We start from the raw sequence: 24624 nt of genomic DNA, 5'->3' as shown, positions 1-24624 counted from the left end.
TCTGTCACAACTCTTTGCAGTCAAACTGTGTCCTTATACTGAGGAAAAACTCAGCTATTCATAATACAAAAAAATCCATCACATGCCATTATTTAATTTAACGTAGCACAGATTACACTAACACAGTATAGTTTAGCACAGCATCACATAATACCATTTTTTCCAACAAATAACTATTTTTTTCTCTTTTTCTAGTATGGAGACACAACACATACTTTAGTTGAATACTTGGGACCTTACAAAGGGCTCTTCTTACCAGGATACAAGGAAGCCATGTTTAAAGATGCCCTCTTGACAAAACTGTGAGTATAACTAAGTCTGGTAAATAAGAATGAATGAAGCGGAATATTGTGTATGAAGAGTAATATGCTTAAATTCACAATAAAGTACTGGCAAAGTTATCAGTTTTTCAAAAGCCTGAAATGGTATATTTTTATCAGGTCATTTTTTATGAGCACATAACTATATTTAATTCAAAGAACTATCTGTTGTCTTCATATAAAGAATTAATGCTGTAGGTTGTTGCATCAGATTCATGTTGATTCACAAATGATAATTTCAGCAAATGCTGTTACTGTGAATCTATATTAATGAAAACCACTCCATGATAAACAAGCACATCTGTTATAGGGAGTCAAGCCCCCCCCCCATTTAGTGGGAGACCCCCATTCTACCATAACTATATTTATAACTATATCTATCTATATCTAAATACTAACTGTACAGTCTCACAAAAGTGGGAAGAAGGGCAAGCTCAGTGATATCTGAAAATGGATCTCACTAATATTTGTTATCAGTAATAGCATTTGCACAAATAACAGTCATACAATCCATTGCCTCCCATTGAATCTTAGCTGTCTGGATTGTTTCTTGCGATACTACAGTTTTGCCTTTGTGATATTACAGTTTTGCCTTTATAACACCATTATGTTGCAACATTTAACAGAACAATGTGCTAAAGATTCAGGATTTAAATATGTTCATGTTTTTTGCCAGACTACAACTTTATAAATCAGGGCTGACCTGGTAAAAGTAGTACAAGAGGTAGCCCACACTGCAGTCTGATTACAGTGATTAATACAGGGATAGTAAATAGTTAACTGGTTTTCACAACATAACTAGCTCTTTGAAGTATTAATACATAACTGCAACTGACCTCAAAACCAAAGCTTGAAATACTTAAGACACCTAGCAGCTTCACAGAGCTAACAGTTATTTACCCTGCAATATATACTCTGTCTTTTGTAATACAACATTAAAACTTGTTGTTACAAATAAGAAATCATCATTTTTGTATATGTTTACTGTTACTGGTTTGTCATCACAACTGATCTTTACTAATCATTCATGGGTGACTTTAATTATTCCACTATTAACTGGGAATCCTATACAACACCAAACATACATGCACAGAGATTCCTAGATTTTGTAAACACAAACTCCTTGGACCAGAGATAGTCAATACAGCAAACAGGGGTGCAACAATACTGGATCTGGTCCTCACAAATATGGGAGACTGCTGCACACCCTCTACTGTAATGCCTTCCCTGGTAAGGTCAGACCACAAAATTATCTCCTTTGAAGTAAAAATAAAACCTGGACCCCCAGCTAAACTGGGAATATTCAGGAACTATGCCAAGGCTAACCTCCTACTATTAAGTAAGAACCTGGTAAAATTTCAAGTACCCATAAACCCTGAGAACACTTCTGCCTATGCAGAACTGTTCACAGAAACCCTGAACAAGCATGTTAATAGCTACATAGAGGCAGCTGTACCCACCAGGAAGAAGTACAGAGCTAACTCAAAAAACAAGCCACCCTGGTAGAATCACAAAATCAATTGGATGTATAACAGGAGGAAGAAAATCATGGCAAAAATTAGGAGGTGGAGCACCAGCAGGATAAAAGCACTCTCATCAAACTAAACAAACAACTCAGAGGACAAATAAAGTCTGCCAACATCAAATTTGAGGTAAGTTTGGCCTCCCAGGCCAAGAACAACCAAAAAGCATTCTTTAGCTATGCAACAAACGACACAATAAATGTAGACTAAAACACACAAAACGAAGTAGATGAAACACCAGGTAAGATTTTAATCCTGGAACCTCGGCCTTTCGCCTTCAAGGGATAATTTATACAAAAAACAAAACAGCACCTTAAAGAGCATGTACAATGACATAATTAAATCTTATCTACATCAGTAATTCAATGAATTACCATAACAACAATATAAATATAATTAGTCCAAAAGAAATCAGCATTTAAAGTGACAATATAATAGAAATACATCATAAACATTGAAATATCAGCAGATATTAACAAAACAAGCAATTTACATAGTCAGGACAAAATTCTGAATTCTAAAAATTCACAGACTTCTTGATTTAAGCCCCTGGATGTAAGGTACCATAACTGAAAATAAATGTGGTCTCAAGATGGTTTAACCTTGAGTGAAAATCACCCCTCGACTTTGGCCAAAACGCTAAAAAATAAAGAAGAACCATCCCCTCCATGAACAGATTAAAAATGTTGAGCAACCGGACTCTCCCTCTTATTCTTTCTAATGTCCATAAGATGCTCCATGATTTTTATTTTTGTCATCCTCTTCATCTGCCCTATATACCACCTTATGTTCTCGCAGCCACATCCCAATATATATACAACTCCACACGACTTACAATTAACTTCCTCATTGTTTGATATTCCCTACCATTAATGATGGTACCTGAAAGATTCTTGATTCCTGAACAAAGGTTACAATTACCACAAGGAAAAGCCCCCTGTCGAATATTTATCTCTGTTTGCAAAATGGGTTTGTTCAATAATTCCTTAAGATTACAGAATCTGCCATAGGTTAAGGTTACCCTATTGGGAAGAATTCTGTGTTTTATTCTACATTCTTTAGCTATGTCTGCAACCCCAAAGGCAATACACAACTGTGTGCAGAACTCATTGTAAATGGAGCCACCTATACTGAGCCAGAATATATAGCAAACCTCCTGGCTGATAAATTCAGCTCCAACTTCACTCCTCTCTCCCCCTCAACCTTCCCTCAAGAAATATCATCAAATATAACTCCCCCTACTATCACTAAGGAACATGTCCCTAATGCTCTCTCTACAACCAAGAACACTGCATCAATGGGCCCAGACAATATCCCAGGATGTCTTCGAAATAGCATGAAATACGACCTTTCAGGGCCTCTGGAATTACTATTTAACTGTAGCTTTCTAACAGCTAACAGGCTTCGTGCCTCATGAATGGAGAAAGGCAACAGTAATCCCTCTGCACAAAGGTGGGCCATCTACAGGGCAAACACAAACACAAAAAATTTAAATTTAGAAAAAACTACAACGAAGCCACAAAAGCTTGACTATGAAGAAAAATCTACTGATGCTTCTGGTTCCTCGGCTATTGCCTTCAGGGAACAGTTTTACATCACCAAGCAGTCATTTTTATACATGTGAAACAAAACCAATTAGCACATAATCATTCAATTAAAGTGTTCCAAAGATTCCCTACCATTAAAATGCTTGGTGATGTAAAACTATTCCCTGAAGGCAATAGCCGAGGTAGCAGGGCCATCTACAGACCCTGGAAACTACAGACCCATAAGTCTCACTAGTCTTATATGTAAAGCCATAGAAAGAATTATCATGGAGATGATCAAAAGAGATATAGTAAACCTCCCAGACACTGGTCCCAACCCAGTTTGGTTTAGTCAAGGGTAGATCATGCCTATTCAACCTGGTGGACTTCTTGATAAGGTCACCAAAGCAATGGATGATGGCAAAATCATTCACACTGCCTACCTTGACCTGGCCAATGCATTTGACATAATACCCCACTCGGGCATTGTTGACAAACTCAAGAGGATAGGTACAAACTCGTATGTTACCCGGTGGATACCCAACTGGCTCGCAGACAGGTCCCAGGAAGTTAGAACTGGGGAGTCCACCTCTACAAAGAAGCCAGTCACAAGTGGAGTCCCTCGTGGATCAGTCCTTGGACCGCTCCTTTTTGGCATTTACTTCTCAGAAGTCAAGGCCACTGGCAATGGTCTCTGGCTGACTTAATTTGCAGATGATTGCAAATTAGGAGCTGCCATCGAATCTCACACTGACACAAATGTTCTCCAGGAGGGACTGACACAGACAAACAATTGGTGTCAGAGCCATGGACTAAAACTAAATGCCAAAAAATGCATAATAGTATCCTTTGGGAAGTCATCCATCCCTGGTAACTATCATATTGACACCACAACCCTTAGAGGTGACCCAGTAGTCAGGGACTTAGGGACACACATATATAGTAATCTAACCTTTGATCATCATGTGTCTACAGTGGTGAGGAAGTCATTCTATGTTGCACAACTTATAAACAAAGGTATGGCATCTAAGTCCAAGAAAGTCATTGTTCCACTATATTTGGCATTCATCAGATCTATCATTGAGTACAATGCCCCCTATGGTATATATCTAACCAGGCATATCCAACAACTGGAATGTCCACACAGGTTCCTTACTAAAAGAATACAGGGCATAAGTAATATGTCCTATGCAGACCACCTCAAGGCCCTAGCCCTGTATTCTGTCTCCTACAGGATTTTGAGGGGAGAGCTATGCCTGGCATACAGGGCATTGTCAGACCCCACTCTGATGGACCTCCTGCATATCCAGAAAACAAATAGTACCAGAATTACCTGTTCTAAAGACTTAAACCTTGCCTGTGATATAAATAGGACCTGCTGGAGAGATGGGTATGTATCACACAGACTACCCCATTTATGGAACAGGCTCCGCATGCATGTGAAGCAGAGTTCCTTCCTAACCCAATTCAAGTGCAACTTGGACAATTGGATGGGAAACCAGAAATTCATCCTTGGTTTGGCACCTATGTCTGTAATGCAAACAGGTAACCTGTAAATGGTTCATCTCCCAGGCCCATGCTTACACTTATCAAGGGTATCAGAACTTGTCGGAGATTTGGGATGCGTGACTAGGCTTAAAAAGGCCCTTGTGGTCATCAGCCTAGTAAACACTTATGAACATATGATTCTTGCATGCATATTCTAGCATTAGCAACTGCACGATGCATTACCAATAGTGTGGGTGACTTGCAGCACCTACACAAGTAATAGAGGATAATCACTTTTTGATGTTGATACTGTACTTTAGCTAGGAAATAAAGCTGATAGTTAAAGCATTCTGCCATCTTTCCCATTGCCTAAGGATTTTAGAAGCATTGAGTTGATTCCTTTATACTTCAGGATGTTTTATACTCATTTATTTTTAGTAGATGATATTATTTCTGTTTTGAGTACTTCTAGTTTCTGCTCAGATTATGAAATAATATGGAATTACCTCTGTCCATCACGTGAATTGAAGTAAACTGTCCTAGTTATATAAATCCACCCTATACTAAAAATTAATTAAGCTTGATTCATCTGACATTTTGATGGATTACATCACAACCTCCTGAAGAGTTGGGTGTTTTCAAAAACACAAGTCAACAGTCCAGAATTGAGAAAAAATATCACTCAATTGACAAGAATGAAATGCAACTTTATCTGTTCAGTGCTGTCAAAAAAAGGACTGATTCATTGAGTTTCTAGAAAACAAACTGACCCCTCAGAGGTTTCTTAGTGAAAAAAATGAGTCTTAAGACTGATGGAGAACAAAGGGTGGACTGGTTTTGTCGATTAAAATCTGCAAAAACAAGTAATTACCGCGGTATCCCCGAAGTCTCAAACAACCCACTAAACAAGTATAGTGGGTCCAAAAACAAAACAGTGTAAGAAACTTCTGTGTGTGGAAGATTTTCAATCCATATATATCTAGTTAATCACTGTATATTAATCCGATCAGATAATGGCAGTAGAAGTAGCGAACTTAAACTCATCCTAAGTAAAAAACAATAATAAAAATATATAATTTGAAATACTGTACAGAATTATTAAGTATTCAAAAGTAATCCAAGCAGGGTAGGCAGTCTGTTTCCAGTTGAAAATCCTTTATTAAGTACACAGACAAGCGATCCAAGTTAAACAAAAATAACAGAGTAACAGTTCACAGACAATGTCACACTGATGGGGGAAGGGATGCGAATTTAACATGTATACCAATAACACTTTGTTTTACAGCACAATAAACCACTCCCTTACTTGATAAAAAAGTATATATATATATATATATATATATATATATATATAGTTAGAAAGCTTGTGAGGAAACTGTTACTCTGTTATTTTTGTTTTACTTGGATCGCTTGACTGTGTACTTAATAAAGGATTTTCGACTGAAAACAGACTGCCTACCCTGCTTGGATTACTTTTGAATACTTAATAATTCTGTACAATATTTCAAATTATATAGCTTTATTATTTTTTTTTTTTTTTTTACTTAGGATGAGTTTAAGTTCGCTACTTCTACTACCATTATCTGATCTGATTAATATACAGTGATTAACTAGATATATATGGATTGAAAATCTTCCACACAGAGACGTTTCTTACACTGTTTTGTCGATTAAAATCTGCATTCAGGAAAAAAAAACTCCATTCAGGGTTAAATACCTGCTACAGAAATATCTGCTACTTTAGGGGACAGATTTTGAAGTAAATCTGAAGTATTTAGAGTAAGCACAAGCCATTATAAGACTGAGCATCTGAAGATAATGGCTCACAATGAACTAGTTATTCAATAACGTTAAGACAATAGACACTGCATTAGATCAGGTCTTATCTGATGGCAGTCGATGTTTCTAGTTAGGTGCTCCATCCTAACAGGTGGGTAGTATGTCCTACATAATGACTTGTATAGGGTTACAGGCATGGGATACACTGTGCAAAGGTGTGATATACTGCACTTTGCCATATCAAATAATCTAAATGAAAGCCTAATATAACTGTATTACTACTCATTACTGATGCTCTGAAGTTGTTTTGTTATGTGGGTTTCCTCTGGTCTTGCAGATATGGAAGTATTACAGATCTGTAAATTAACTTCTGAGAACACTGAAAGTGATAACATTTTAGAATAGACAAATAAGTCAGAAAATAATGTAATTGTGGTGCCAAATGCTGACTGTCTTAGTGATGGAAATATAAGGTAACATGCACAATACAAACCATGGTGCAAAAATTAACTCATAAGGGTCATAGTTCTTCAAAGATATGCCACATATACATTGTTGGTTTATGTATACTGTAAACTCCACCTTTGCCAAATTAAAACATGTTAACCAGTGACAATAGTTAATACATTTCATACTCCTAAAGATGCTTAAAAACAGCTGAAACTATAAATGACATCAGCTTGCAGTCTCAGCCTCAAGCCAACTGGACATAACAAAGCCCCAAACATGGACACCTGCTAGAAATATCTGGCCTGGAAAGAAGATGCATAAATTTGGTAAACCCAAATATTATTATCTTGAATTACGTATAGATATGCAATACTTGATCAATGTAATACAGAGGCAATTCTTTAAAGAAATAAAGTAACAATATAGTCTTACTGTGTTCTGGTACACATTAAGTATGGGTGGCCACAGATATGATAGATATCAATAGTAACAGTACACTTGGGCAAAGGCACGCAATAGACTGGTAACCTAGGTGCCTTTGTATAAGAGTACCGGAAACACCATTCTAGAATGTTTACCAGAGATAGAAGCCACTGCTCGATAGAGCAATAGTTACACTAAGTCCAAGATGCCATCTCTTGAAATATTCCCTTTTCTCTGAGGTATGGTGATCTTGAAGTTGGTATACATAAGTTCAGGAGAGGAGTGTGAGGGGCTTGTGCCCCACATGAGGGGTATAGGAGGGACATGCCCACCCCTGCAAAAAGAAGTTTAAAGCAGAAGAGAGATTTTTGAGATTTGCTCTTCTTCTGTGTTTTTGGTCTTTTTTTTTCGATTTGTCAGCACTTGGCATTTCGAGTACCGACATTTCAGTAGGGAGCCAAAATAATGCACATCCCTGATGGAGTACTATGTCCACCTAAGAATGCAGACATAACTCTTATTGCACAAATAAAGGGACTGAATGGCACAGAAAAGCAGCCCCAGAACCCTGTACTGTTGCGGCAATTCCCACCGGATATTCTGGAGTATTCAGTCATTTATTTTTTCAAGGTCTTGAAGCCTCTAATACCCCAGCAAAAAGTTGTTGAGTCTTTCGTTTTTTCCCGGTTAGGGGTCGCCACAGCGGAACTCCAGTCCGCTAATGATTGGTAGTTGATTTTTACGTGCTGAGTTACCAGCCCTGACGCACAACCTTCAATGAAGGTATGCCCATTCACGCATGTCTCCACGCAGAAGATGCTCTAGCTGAGAATCGAACTGGACAGCATCTTACTGTGAGGCGACAACGCTACCGCAGCACCACCACCGTGGGTTATACCCCAGCAAAAAGTAAAGAGGGTAAAGAGATGATACACAGGTCTATGTCCAGGATGAAAACTACATTACTCCTGCTGAATTACTGTCTCAGCTATCAGACCTAGTTGCCTGTGCAGCATCCTGAAGTAAGCTTTCATAGGAAGGCTGAGAAGTGTGATCTCTGTATATTTGGAATACACCTTCCAGTCCCTCTTTTTGAAAATGGGGCCCACCACCAATTTGCAATCTAGAGGTACTATCTCTGACTTCCTTGCAACATGGAAAAGGCACATTAAATGTAACAACCCAAAAACATTCAGTGCCTTCAGCATTTACTGCTGGATTTCTTCCACTCCTGTAGCCTTGCTCTTTAAACTCATTCAGAAATAGGTCCAATCTTACCAGTATCTTATGCCTCTTCAGAAGAGGACATTTCCACTGGATTCAGGAGTCCCTAAACAAGTCCTTTCCACCTCTGAATAGTGCTCACATTTGACTTCCACTGGATTCAGGAGTCCCTAAACAAGTTCTTTCCACCTCTGAACAGTGTTCACATTTGAGGTCAGCATTTCTCCACCCTTGCTGAGAACACCTCAAGTGATATCTCAACCAATATCCTGAGTTACCAGAGGGCTTGCTAGAACCTCTTTGTGAGCAACTGAAAGCTTTTCTTCATTGTCTTAGCAAACTACTCCCACACCTGGACCCTTGCATCAGTGAATGTCAAAGCTCATGCTTTCTGAGCCTGAAGGCACCTATTGTTTAAATTCAGAGACCCCACAATCACTGTAAGGAAGGCTTCATTCTTCAACTTAATGACTTCATTACCACTGGTGTCTGTCAGCAGGCCCTACACTCTTCACCATGACCACCATGATTAGTCTCAACCCTTTCTGGCAACAGTTCTTTACCCCAGCATCTGCTGGATATGGGAGAAATCTTCCAGAGTTAAACTCATCCTGCACAGAAGCATATGCTAGACGTTCCAAGTGCACTTATACCACATGTTTCAATTTCTGAGGTCTGTCCAACCACAACTTTGTTTATTTGATCCAACTTACAACAAAGTGGTGATTAGTTGACAGCTTAGCATTTCTAGTGACCCAAATGTCCAGAATATATGACATCAAGTTTGATGACACAACTGCAAAATCAGGGACCTGTGATCTAAGGTGCTTTGGTACCAAGTACACCTATGAATGTTGTATTTGTTATAGACAATCCATGGTTATAACGCACAGGACAAAAATAACAATTCATGACTCGAGCTTAAATCAGGTAAATTATTCTACCCAGCCACGTTCCTCCAAGTATCACTCCCCACATGAGTGCTGAAATCTCTTAGTAGGACTACAGAGGCCAGTAGGTAGTCCCCTACCAAGAACCATCTCATGGTTTTCAAGAAAGGTGAATACTCAAAATATGTACAGACAACTACCAGACCTTTCCTTTCTGCAACTTGCAGTCACATTGAGAACCATGTCATTCACTGACATAGATACCAACTATACACCAACCAGATAGGGGCTTGTAAATATGCCCATACCTGCCCAGGGTTTTTCAAGAGGGGCAATCCCACAGTAGGAGAGGGACCTAAAATCAGTTACATGATTAAAAACAAAAGGTGATAACGAATTAATGTTTAAATATTCTCCAGTTAAAGTAAGGCTTGAATAAATAATAAGGCAACCAGTAGTAACAATGTTCCCAGCGATGCAAATACCTCTCCGTAACCTCCAGAAAAATAGTAAAAATAAATCCAAATAATCAGGCGAAGAGGTAACCAGGGCATACAAACTATAAGTTTCTTTTCAATGAAAAATATATCCAGTAAACTTGTAGAAACATAAAACAAGATTTATTTGGTGCACACACAGTAAGCGCTTTCACAGTAGCTTCTTCAGACTGTTAAAATTTGAACCAGCTCATTAGTCTGGTTTATATAGCATGTGATCTAGCTCATAAATCAATTAAGCATTTAAAGAGACAATGTTGCTAAAACCATTCACAAAATGTTAAGTCACTATGGCTATAAATAAGAAGTTATGTTTTTATTATCCGCGGAAACAAAAAGTTGATCAGATTTTCTAAAAATAGTATTTATGATGGCTCAGTCATATTAGCCATGGTGATGTATACATGACATCTCAAATAACATAGTTCTGATGTCTAAACAGTAAAATAAACAAACATTGTACTTATAAATATTTGATAAGAAGGGCATAATTCAATAGTTATACGCATCCTAAACAAATTTGCTTATACTGAAATAGCAACAGTTAACATAAAAACATTGCTTTAGCTCATATTATAAGCTAATCCTAATCAGAGCTGTGCTAAATAAGGAAAAAATCCATTAATTCTGCACAAACTGACAGCATAGTATCTAAGCTGCAAGAGATGCCCAATGGAATCTCCATTGATACTAATAAGTATTAATAAAGCAGCTCAGGGACTACTAATATAGATTTAAATGTATATTAAGTAAAATATAGAGTATGCAACAAAGCAACAAAATGTAGCTATGTTCCCATATACAGTCAAATAGTAAATGAATATCTCTAATACATCTGCTAAAAGTGTGGTCTACAGCTAAAAACATCCAGTTACTTGCAACTTAAACATCCAATATTAGCAATGTTAAGCTGCTGATTATACTAAACCAGGCATTTAAAATCTACTATGTTAAAATATATGAATAACAACCCATAACTGAGATGCATTACACCTAAAAAACATATCTATAGTCACATATACTTAAGTAATCCAATTACTGGCAAGAACTACGAACCTATGCATAGGGTCGGTGGTAACCTTCTACCCAAAAACAGAATTTAACTATAGAAGTTATCGAAATTATTATCGCCTAATCAAATGCAATAAAACCATATTCATAAATCATACTTGCATTATAGACATTGTAGATTTAAGAACATAATATTTAAATGGTATAGCTAAAATTGCATATGCTTAACTAATCTAATGGTCAACAAGACTGCAAACCTACACATAGAGTAACTGATAAATTTCTATGCAAAAACCAAGTCCAGTCATGAAAATTATCAAAACAGTCAAAAATGATCTAACATGGTCAAAACCCACAGTAATTTCACTGACATTCTGGGCATTATAAATCAAAAGACATTATATAATGCCCATAATTATACTGGGGATAAATTGGGTTACTCAATAACAACTAACAGATCAAAATGCTTCATGGCTAAAAAGCCGGAAAATATACTAAACTAGCTAAAAAATACCTCTAATACATGCCCATATAGCAGATACATACTATGTCGAAAATTAATGTAAAAATCTGCTATGTTAAAAACTACCATATGGGAAAAGCTAATATGTTACTATTCATGTCGTTAAAATACTGACGAAAATATATAATAATTGTTATATCTATCTAGTTAGGGGTGAGTGCCAGGGTAGAATCTATATTATCTAATACAAAAATTATGTAATACAAAAATTGTATATGCAGGGCATCATAAAATACAAAAAGTTTAACAATATATAATAAATATAACTATAAATAATGTTAAAAATTCTATATTATAAGAAGTATAAAAATGTATATTGTGTACATGTAAACATCTAGACATCTATCCTAGATGCGTCTAGCTCTGAGTGTGGGTTTTATAGATGCCCTTTCATTAAGTCCCTTACCCCTATCTGCCCGTAGTCTGATCATCCAATTCACTTCTCTGCATTCAGTAGTGTTGCGGATGTCTCCTTGTCTAATAGTAGGCATAATGTAATCAATTGCCCTGAATTTAAATGTATGTTGGGGACCTTGCTCTTTAACATGTTTCGCTAAAGCGTTGGTCATATAACCAATTCTTATAGCATAAAGATGTTCTCTGATCCTAATACGGAGCATCCTGTTGGTTTTTCCAACATAAAAGGCTGTACATTCTTCACAAACAGCAAGATACACTAAATTCTCAGTATTACAAAAAGCTGAAACATGAAAACGAAACATTTGTCCAGTATCCAGATGTAAAAATGTACTCACTGTGGTTATATACACACAGTATGGACAATGTTGACATGGGTATGTACCAATATTTGTACATGATTGCTGGTTCTCATTAGGATAGCATAAAAGATTTTTTAAATTAGGTTTATTCTTAAACTGAAATTTAGGTAGATCACCAACTATAAATTTAATTTCTTCATTGCTAGTGAGGATACGCCAGTGTCTACTGACTATATCCATTATTGATTTCCTGTCATTGGTATAAAATATAGGAACCCTTACATATTGCTGTTTGCACTCTCTAATAGATGGTGTATGAGAGTGCGCTGAAAAATAAGGTCTTGCCTTATCTTGTCTAATCTCGTCGATATCTACCAGTCCATTATTAATTTCCTTTTCTGCATATCCTCGCTGGAGTAATCTATGCTTAAATTCCTTGATCTCATTTTGAAACCCATGTTCAGATACATTCAATCGGGACATTCTCATACTCTGCCCTTTAATTATGTTATTAAATACATACTTAGGGTGCATACTCAACCTATGCAGTAAGGAATTTCGTTTTTCTGTGGACTCCAGTGTTAACACGATCTCCCATTACTTTCTCTACAAAAACATCTAAGAAATCAATCCTAGTATAGGAATGTGTGGAGGTAAATTTGAGGTAGGATGTCATATTATTAATGACAGATATATAGGTATTTAACTGCTCAAGGCCACTTTCCCAAACCAGAAAAACGTCATCCACAAAATGTCTGTAGAATCGTACATTTTCTATATGTGAAGAATGTTTAAACAAAAATTCTTCCTCCCATTCAGCCAAAAACATGTTGGCGTAGCTATTAGCACAGGAAGTGCCCATAGCCACACCATCACATTGTATATAGATGTCTTCTTCATATACAAAAACGTTATTTTCAAGAATGGCTTCTACAAACATGGCAATCAAATCCACCTTCGATTCTGTATATTGACTATGTTTCAACAAATAATGCTTAATAGCTTTAACCCCTATGTCATTGGGAATAATAGTGAAAAGGGATTGTACGTCTAGCGTTACAAACAACGTATGTGGCATAATAGGGTTATGTTCAAAAGTGTTGGTATAAATCCAAGAGAAATTACTTAGTGTCTTTAAGAATGTATTTATTATGATCTATTACAGGTCTAAGATATTTCTCAACGCACAAAGATAATGGTTCGGTGCTCCATCCACCACCAGATACAATTGGTCTCATAGGTGGATTGGTAGCATCCTTATGAATTTTAGGTATACCTTGAATACTAGGTATCAAGGGATGTTTCACTTGTAAAAACTTAGCCATTTCAGTGTCTATGCATTGTATATGTAATAAATCCATAATCATAGCATTCAATCTTTGCTTAATAGATTCTAAATACTGTTGCGAAATAATACTATAGTATTTTTGGTCACTAAGCATATTTATCATAGCAGTATGATATTGTAAACTGTCCATAACCACTAAAGGGCCTCCCTTATCAGCTGGTCTAAAAACAATATTACGGTCAGATCTCAGCCCCTTTAATGCCATTCTTTCATTATAAGTTAAATTATTAAATATATGTTTACATGGCTTTCTGGCATCGGAAAATTGTTGATAAATATCATCTTTACTATTTTGTAGAATGTTTCTAGTAGAGGGTGGTTTGGTGGTACATAATCACTTTTCTTTTTTAAAAACCTATTATCTTGGTCATTACTAAGACCATAATTATATCTCAACATCACATTCCTTACAAATAATTTAATATCAATAAGAACATCCGTGAGTTTACTATGCTCTGAAGGAATAAAGGTGAGACCCTTATTCAAAACAGCAGTCTCATAATTATCCAATACTCTATGAGATATATTCCATATTAAGTTGTTTTCTTCTGATCCCACATCTTCTTGAGAGTTTGACCTGGGTATCTCTCCCCTGATAATTTCCTTTTCTGCCGTCCACGATGTGCAGATCGGTCTCTCCTGTCCCCCCTCCCCATAGTTATGGGAAGGGGAAAAGATGGAAAAATTGCATCCTGTTGCATGTTGTTATTTCTCTTCGTAACACTTTTAGTATTGGTTGCAGTTTTAGGACGTACAATTAAGCAGTCATTAGAAATAATGGACTGTTGTTTATTTATAATAGATTCATTGATGGTCATGGATGTACTAATGGACTCTGTCTCTTTGAAGTTGTAAGTATCCACAGTACTATTATGGGAATCCACAGTATTGTGCGCCTCTAAGTTGTCACCCAATTGTTCTCGGTTAGATACAGAATTATTGACACTATCAGTGCCAGAAGTAATGGAACTAGACTGAGATGTCTCATAATTTACCACGGGTTCTGTGCATACCTTAGGTAACGGCTGTGTTGATAAATTGGATATATTACTGTTCTGTGATTGTCTATTAATATACTCAGTTCTAGGCCAGGCAAATACCTGTGATGACCGAAAATCTCGAACGTCTCTGTCAATTTTATTTCTCTTTTGTTGCAATAAGCGTCTCTCATAGACACAAACACTATCCAGTAGGTTAGATAAAGCATTACTTACTATTGTTTCTGGATATTTAAGATATTGTTTTTGTTGTTGTTTAATAATAGAATTTATAAGTTCTTCTTCTACTGGTGCAAAGAACTCTAGTAGAAGTTGTATATATTTTCTACTGAGTTCTAAGTTTAATTTCTGCCATTGTGTAAGTAATACGGGGTACTGATCCCCATATGTCGGCATCTTCAATATTCTCAGGCCTCTGGGTATTATGTTTCTGTTCAAACAAACTTCAAAATGTTGACGCTGTGTAGACAGCCGCTTTAATTTAAAGAAATCAACTTCTAACTTCTGAACATCTCCCTGCAGTTGCTCAAGCATTTGTATAGAGATTTCATCTGTAGGTTTATCATTTTCTCCATCATATAACAGCAGGGTGTTAACATCACTCCTCAAACAAGATAGTAATTTGTTCTTTAAGCATTCGCTTCTATTCAAAGTAATAGATAATTCTTTATCACTTGCCTTGTCTGCAGGACTCTGAGTTAGAAGTGTACCAACCCCTCCTGGATGGTCAGGTACCTGCTCACGTTGAGTAAGAACATCAGGTCGATAATCCAGTTCTATATTTGTAGTAAGTTCAGCCATGTCACCTTGGGAAGCACAAAAAAGTAATAAGGCAACCAGTAGTAACAATGTTCCCAGCGATGCAAATACCTCTCCGTAACCTCCAGAAAAATAGTAAAAATAAATCCAAATAATCAGGCGAAGAGGTAACCAGGGCATACAAACTATAAGTTCCTTTTCAATGAAAAATATATCCAGTAAACTTGTAGAAACATAAAACAAGATTTATTTGGTGCACACACAGTAAGCGCTTTCACAGTAGCTTCTTCAGACTGTTAAAATCTGAACCAGCTCATTAGTCTGGTTTATATAGCATGTGATCTAGCTCATAAATCAATTAAGCATTTAAAGAGACAATGTTGCTAAAACCATTCACAAAATGTTAAGTCACTATGGCTATAAAAATAGTATTTATGATGGCTCAGTCATATTAGCCATGGTGATGTATATATGACATCTCAAATAACATAGTTCTGATGTCTAAACAGTAAAATAAACGAACATTGTACTTATAAATATTTGATAAGAAGGGCATAATTCAATAGTTATACGCATCCTAAACAAATTTGCTTATACTGAAATAGCAGCAGTTAACATAAAAACATTGCTTTAGCTCATATTATAAGCTAATCCTAATCAGAGCTGTGCTAAATAAGGAAAAAATCCATTAATTCTGCACAAACTGACAGCATAGTATCTAAGCTGCAAGAGATGCCCAATGGAATCTCCATTGATACTAATAAGTATTAATAAAGCAGCTCAGGGACTACTAATATAGATTTAAATGTATATTAAGTAAAATATAGAGTATGCAACAAAATGTAGCTATGTTCCCATATACAGTCAAATAGTAAATGAATATCTCTAATACATCTGCTAAAAGTGTGGTCTAGAGCTAAAAACATCCAGTTACTTGCAACTTTAACATCCAATATTAGCAATGTTAAGCTGCTGATTATACTAAACCAGGCATTTAAAATCTACTATGTTAAAATATATGAATAACAACCCATAACTGAGATGCATTACACCTAAAAAACATATCTATAGTCACATATACTTAAGTAATCCAATTACTGGCAAGAACTACGAACCTATGCATAGGGTCGGTGGTAACCTTCTACCCAAAAACAGAATTTAACTATAGAAGTTATCGAATAAATAGTACTTATTAGGTCCATGCTCTTAACATGCATGCCTATAACACTGGCAGAATGATTAACATTTCTTCAATATCAATTTGCTGTCAAATTCCTGCCTAACTTTGTGTGTGTGTGTGTGTGTGTGCCTGTGTGCATGTGTTTGGTTCCTGGATATAGAAAAGTCACTATCTCAACTAATTTACCTAGTTAATGTGAAAATAAATAAATAAATGAGAAACAATGAGAAGGGACTGTAAAGGTCATTGGTTTATTTTTCCATTAGCTCAACATTTTAGAAACAAAACTGCATTAAAAGTCACAGCAAATGTTTCTGGTCCTGTATTGTTTGACATTTATCACTTTCTCTATTTACCTACAGGCCACCTAGCGGTCTGAACTTTATTGACCACATTGTGGGTAATCAGCCTGACAATGAAATGGTATCTGTGGCAGACTGGTGAGTTTGAAGCCTTTTTTCTTCTTGATGATTTCTTTATTGAGAATGTCTAAGTTCTTTTTTAACTTGTTTTATTTAATGATGATTAAGAAGATGTGCCTGCGACTCTTAAGAGCAGAAGCAGGCAGTCATTTCTACTGAGCTCTTCAACATAATTGTTTTGTCAGCTCTTCCTTTCCTTAGGTAGAAGTTCTCCCCCTTTTGATGACTGTTTGCCTTTATTTTTAAAGCTTTCATATTGTCATTATTGGTTTGTGCAGAGATTTCTACAAGTTCTTATTTTTCTGTTTTCTAGATCCCTGTTATTGTTTCTTTTAGTTACTGTAACTGTTTCTAAATGCCAGCCACACTTCTTTGTTTTACTATACTTATGGGTATTAATGTTATTTGAGAATATCAGTTTTACTAGTTTAGTAGCACTGTCATTTCAGGGCACTTCACATTTAAGCTGTCATTTATCATAAGACTTACTTTTTCTGTTTTACTTAACACCCAATGTCTTACAGCTGCTGCACTCTACATGCACACACACACACACACACACACACACACACACACACACACACACACACACACACACAATCAGTCATTATTTAAAGTGAAGTCTTTCAGTACCCAATTCCAAATAGCAGCTGCATCGCCTGTTTTCTGTCTTGTAGACTAATACTATACTGCAAGTATACCTCGTAGTATATTATTGTTCCACTGCCATTTGCTATCTATATTGCTGTAGTATGAAATGTAATAGCATATGGACAATCACCTATTTTCACACTTGCTAGCATGTATTCGTATAACACCACATGCACTGTTCAGTCTCTCAGATGTTTTCTTATCACTCATAATTTCACACACACTTCTGTTCATGGCTGTCAGGGTTTATCCAACCTTTTACTATCTAATCTATTCCCCCAGTATTATTTCCCCATGAGGGACTGTGCCATCATAACCCTATCTCATACATTATCATTCCAAGGCTATACAGCTGTGGGGAAGATGGATACTCTCTCTTTCTCAAGGATCTATGATACTGAAGTTATAATTTTTGATTATGGGTCGTGCAGAGGGTGGCACCCCGCACTGGGATGTGGGCTTTCCTCTGTAAAATTAATGTCTGACATTGACATTAAACTGTATTTAATCGATTTTGTGAGTACCTTGTGCTTCAACAAAAAAGCTATTGACTCAAAAAATGTAATTGCAGATATACTCTGTTATTAGAATACAAAAGAAACACAGCTCACAGATAGCTCCACAAACTGTACACGGCTCGAACAGGAACACAAAAAGATTTTATTGATGTACAACGATAGGTTAAGCGCTTTCCTCTGTTGTAACAGACTTCATCAGAACGAGGTACACCCAATTAAAACCATTTAAATACTCTAAAAAGGTGCCAAAACTTAATCTCATTTAAACAAACATACAACTATTTCCTCAAAAAAAATTTTAAACATCTATGTATTAATGAATTTGTCAGTATTAAACCTTTTCTTACCTTCTCTTAATAGGGAGATTTATTTAAGTAGCTTAAGTTATTTATTATTATAGTTCGCTATAGTTTTTTGTAAGTAATTCATGTATTTTTGTAATTAATTTATATTATTTATACATACATTATTTATACATACATTATTTACATATATATATATATATATATTTTTTATATATTTCATTTGTTTTAATAAGTTTTTACAATTAATTATTTGACTGTTTTTGGCAGATGAACTTAAGGGATGTTTAGATAGAAGTTTAAAAATTTTTTTGAGGAAATAGTTGTATGTTTGTTTAAATGAGATTAAGTTTTGGTGCCTTTTTAGAGTATTTAAATGGTTTTAATTGGGTGTACCTCGTTCTGATGAAGTCTGTTACAACAGATGAAAGCGCTTAACCTATGGTTGTACATCAATAAAATCTTTTTGTGTTCCTGTTCGAGCCGTGTACAGTTTGTGGAGCTATCTGCGAGCTGTGTTTCTTTTGGATACTACTTGTCATTTTAATTTCAAGATTACTTTGTTGCAGACTGCCATGGGTAGCACCAACGATGAATCACAGGCTTTATTGAACAAGGAGGAAATTTTTAAAATACGTTCGGAAATGTCTATGTTAAAAGATGAGGTTTCCCGGCTCATTGGTTTAGTGGAGCGAACGTTGACCTCACCCAAAGGGTCTGGGGTGAATAGACACGACGTCTCCAGTCCAAGTGACCAACGGATATTAATCACTAGTTGTGATAATAGTACACAAATTGATATTCCTAATGGGCAAGAGTACAATGGAAGTGGGAAGAATTTGTTAACGCAAGAGTCGGCCGGTGACGGCAATAGGGGTGCCAACTTAGACAACGACAATGACTTTACTTTTGATTTTAGTTTGTTCCATGTCCGTGAAGAGGCGGAACACCTTGGGGCTTGACCTAAGCGCCAGATGTCTACGAAAACTTACTCAGCTATGGCGCGGACACAGTGTGACAGCTCTAAAGGTACTGGTTTTGATTTTAAAGGCACTGTTGGTGGCTTTAATTTTCCTAGCCTTGGCAATAATCACAAATCTAATGTTTTGAAATCAAAAGACCCTAACAGTGCGGTGAGGGTACCCGAGAAGGATTGTTTAGACCAGTTTCCAAGTGATGACTTTGAATTTAATAATTATGATGGACAGTCTGGTAAAAATGAAGGAAGGAGGTACAGCAATCGATCTATTGGGAACATCAAAGACTTGATTTTTGCTATGGGCAAGAAATTGTTTACAATCAAAAGCATTAAAGTTGACAACGCCTATTTGGCAAAACGTTTAGCTTTACATATTGTACCAAAAGGTCTTCGATTTTTTAAATTGCCTATGGGTGTTGAATATAATAAGATTATTATGAATGAATTTAACAAGTTGTTTGATAGCTATGGTTTTAGTTACATGAACACCTTGATAAAGATTAACGATGAAAAATTGTCTTCTTTAGTGAATGAAGTGGAGAAAATTAATGATGAAATAGTCAATGATTTGTCTTTCCCACAGTGGAAGGAACTGTATGACAAACAGTTTATGTCAACTGAACAGAAAGCTAAAAACATTTTTTTAAGAAAGAGTAGGAAAATACAAAGAAATGTTGAGTCTTATAATAACAAAGCGTATATATGGCCCCACGATAATTCAGGTTTTGAGAGAGAAAGGAATGACTTGAAAGGGGGCAGACAGGGAGACAAGGAGGCTAATTTTCAAGGGGGCAGATTTTTTTCCATCCCCAAAAAGGCAATTTACACCTTGGAACAAGAGGTGGTGAAAATAGGCCATGGTGACAATACGGAAAATGTAAATATATTAGACAATTTTAATGATAGTGAAAGTGGTAATGTGTTACAAGATGAATATTTTAACAACGAAGTAGACAAAATAATTCATTCTTATAATGGATTTAATGTATTTAACTACACAGAACTTCATATTACACAGGATTTATTTAAGTTATTTACTAAGGGAATTAAATTTATTCCTACAGTTCATTTTAATTTAGTTGATGTGGTCAAAGAGGTTAAGTTATACTGTAGGCGACTAAATTTGGCACTACAGTTTAAGAGACAGGATCAGAAATGTGAGTTTGATACGACTATAAAACTCAGAAAAAATAGTACCTTTATTCCAGTTTCACAGCCACGTGTGGTTAATTTTGAAAAAATGGTTTGTCAAGACTTGTATGGGTTTAATAAAATTAGGAAGAAAAACACTTTAATTAATTTTGACAACAAAGACAATTTATCAGTTGATGAATGTACTTGTTTGAATTTTTTCATGACTAATGAAAACATCAGAGTCATGAAACCTGATAAGGGGGGTGGGATAGTGTTATTTAACAACATGGACTATACCAATGAAATGAATAAACTTTTATTCCAAACTGGTAATTATGAAATGACATCTTTGAATGAAATCAATATAGGCTACAAAAGAATTGATTTAGCCTTGGAAGAATATTTTATTGACAATAGGATTACCAGTGAAGTTTATAATTATTTGAAAGTGGAATTTCCAACTTTAGCCACTATTTTTGGTATACCTAAAGTCCATAAAAACCTATCCCACCCCCCATTTAGACCTATAGTATCGGGAAGTCGATCTAAAACTACCCTATTGGGGTTGTAATTGACCAGTGGACCAAACCAATGTATAATAAAATACCTCATCTTATTAAAGATTCCTGGACCTTCTTAGGGCAATTAACATCTAACATTTGGAGAAAAGAACTAATTGGAGAAAAGAACTAATTTTCATCACTATTGATATGATAGATCTTTTTTCTTGTATTCCTAAGGATATCGGGTTGGACTATTTTAGTAACAGTTTAAGGAACTACTCCGACATGGACTGGGACCGTATTTGCCTTATTACTGACATGATGGGACTGGTTTTGGACCATAATTACATCCAATTTGAATGTGAATTTTTTAGACAGAATAGAGGTGTGGCGATGGGAGCATCTTGTGCTCCCATCTTTTCCAACTTAGCCATGTTGGAGTGGAGTCCAAATATCTTTTTACTAGTGAATTTTATTCACACATAGTGTACTACACCCAATATTTAGAGGATTTGTTTTTATTATGGAAAGGTCCGCTGGACATTATTCCTTCCTTTATTGAGTACATCAATCAGACGACTGAATTTCTTAAATTTACCCACAACATCAATACTAATGGTATTGCATATTTGGACACATATATTAGTCATTCTGAAAACGGGTTTATGTCACGTATTTATAGAAAGGAAACCTTCTCCAACGATTATTTGGAATTCAGTAGTAACCACCCACAGCATGTTTTTAAGGGGTAGTGTATTTGAGCCGCTAGGATGTCCTCTACTAAAGAAGTTATGTGTAGAGAACTTGATTTTATTAAGTCCATGTTCAGTAATAGGGGGTATCCTAACCCATTATTGGAGGACATAGTTCATTATGTTACTAATGAGTGGGGTAAAAAATACCCCCCAGTGTTGGGTTTGGGTTTCAAAAAGCAGTTAAAAAAACAGGACAATGAAGGTGATAACTCTAACTATGGATTTAGTCACTGTGTATGTGTCCTGATGTATTCACCATATGTGGAATACATTAAAAATATAATAAGTGGGTATTGGAATTTGATTACAGTAGACAACGATTTAGCTGACATTTTTGGGAAGAGTCCCAGTTTTGTTTATAAAACTGGACCCAACATTAAGAAGTTATTGGAGATGAGAGGGAGAAGTAAAAGGAAATTTACATGCACAAGGAAATGTGGGTTATGTAAGCAATGTCATGCTATTTGTGAAGCTGTAGGAATAAAATTAGGAGATTTCAATAAGACGTATATTAAATTTAGAGCAGGTAATTGTAACACCAAAAATGTTGTCTATATGGCCCATTGTCCATCATGCCCTGCCTACTATATAGGAAAAACAGAGAGGCATTTTAGACAACGTATTTATGAGCATTTGTATAGGATTAAAGTGAAAGATTCCAATAATGCCCTATATAGACATATTTTCACCTATGGTGAAATACATTGTTTTAAATTTTCTATTATTGACAGTGTTGACATAACACTGTATGGTGGCAACTGGAAAGCCTTGTTAGCCATGAAGGAGAGTAAATGGCAGATTTTGACTGATGCCACACGATTCCCAGGTATTAATGAATTTGTCAGTATTAAACCTTTTCTTACCCTCTCTTACTAGGGAGATTTATTTAAGTAGTTTAAGTTATTTATTATTATAGTTCGCTATAGTTTTTTGTAAGCAATTCATGTATTTTTGTAATTAATTTATATTATTTATACACACATTATTTATACATATATAAAAAAATATATATGTAAATAATGTATTTCATTTGTTTTAATAAGTTTTTACAATTAATTATTTGACTTTTTGGCAGATGAACTTAAGGGATGTTTAGATAGATGTTTAAAAAAATTTTTGAGGAAATAGTTGCATGTTTGTTTAAATGAGATTAAGTTTTGGCGCCTTTTTAGAGTATTTAAATGGTTTTAATTGGGTGTACCTCATTCAGATGAAGTCTGTTACAACAGATGAAAGCGCTTAACCTATGGTTGTACATCAATAAAATCTTTTTGTGTTCCTGTTCGAGCCGTGTACAGTTTGTGGAGCTATCTGTGAGCTGTGTTTCTTTTGGATACTACTTGTTTTAATTTCAAGATTACTCTGTTATTAGAATGGCAAAGATTGTACTTTGGTTATAAGTGAGCTTGCAAGCATTATTAGTGTAAAACAGGACAGCAGGTAAGTGCTTTTGGTACACTAGTATTTAAGATATGTTTTTGCTGTAGCTTTAAAATTGCTGATTCAAAGTGTAAATAATTTACTAAGTGTTCTTCACTGATGATGATTCCTCATAGGGGAAGTATAAATTATGTTCCTAAGTACCCTGCTTCAAATCACTACTGTCGTCTCCCTCTAGGCTTCCCAAATTTATCTGAAGACTCACAAGCATAACTGCTCCATGGCACGGTCAGGAAATTGAAGATCATTGCTCTGCCAAAGGTGTCACTGTCATCTTAGCCAGTGATATCCTAGAGGTGAAATTAATCTCTGCCATGAGAAGGACCTTATGACTTCATATCCTGTCAATGTTTTTCCTCCTCAGTTGCTGTTATTCCCACACACATCACAGTGAGGGTGCAAAATCAGTGATAAGCTGTAACCAAGTAGTGGAACTCTAGTCCACATAACTGCCTTGCCTCAACTGCTGGAAGTTTTTAGAAAGGAAACATTGTACCAATCCATATGAAAAGGGAAATCTAGAACAATCTAGTCCCCATATGTTCAGTACTGTCACCATTTGGTAGCTGTCAGTCACAGAGATAATAAAAAGTAATCAAGAAGTGCAGTGATAAAAGATAAATCTCCATGCAGCAAGAATAAGAAAAACATGGAGACCAGTCACCATGAGAGACAGACTAAAAGTTTTATTCTGTTAGTGCTTTCATGCATAAAGCACTTCTTCAGACCATGGTCTTTGAAGAGGGTCCTATGTTACCCAGGGGGCAAGACTGAGTCTATGGCTATGAATGAGATAGTGGGTAATTTTCCTTGTGGTAGATGCAATTTTTGCAGTTATATAGACAGTAGTAACTGCTTTTCATGGCAGAGATTAATTTTACCTCTTCAAATATTTCCTGTTTTTAAAACAAAAATGTGGTGTACCCCCCACTAATTCCTTGAGTTTGTCATCTGTAAGTAACACTAGCCTGTGTTTAAATGTTAGTAATCAAATTAACATCACTGGTATAATATAAAGGGACAGCTACATGTTTCATTCCACATGGAGAGTAATAACTGTTTCACACATACAGAGTCAGGGTTTAGATATTTATTTATTTATTTTACATTTGTTAACCGGGAAATTCCGACTGGACCAGGTCCATTTTCAGCGGAGGCCCGGGGAGAAAAGCTCCAACATCAAGTTATACAAATACAGTACATCCAGCATAATACACAAAACAGGTTACATCATGTATGCTGAGCATAGTAATATAACAAGA

General features: G+C 35.8%; 1 protein-coding gene across 1 annotated transcript in view; it reads left to right on the top strand.

Moving 5' to 3' along the window:
* LOC122787440 (4-hydroxyphenylpyruvate dioxygenase-like) overlaps window positions 1–24624 on the top strand; it is a 705402-nt gene that overhangs the window by 505966 nt on the left and 174812 nt on the right. Inside the window, exons 8-9 of the mRNA XM_044054155.1 lie at window positions 196–302; window positions 17021–17098. Coding sequence (XP_043910090.1) covers window positions 196–302; window positions 17021–17098 — 185 coding nt within the window. The remainder of the gene's footprint in view (window positions 1–195; window positions 303–17020; window positions 17099–24624) is intronic.

This window comes from Protopterus annectens, chromosome 13.part0, assembly GCF_019279795.1.
Source record: "Protopterus annectens isolate FY-2018-M chromosome 13.part0, PAN1.0, whole genome shotgun sequence".
NCBI lineage: Eukaryota > Metazoa > Chordata > Ceratodontiformes > Protopteridae > Protopterus > Protopterus annectens.
The sequence above is the reverse complement of the archived record's forward strand: the minus strand, read 5'-3'. Positions and strand labels throughout refer to the sequence as shown.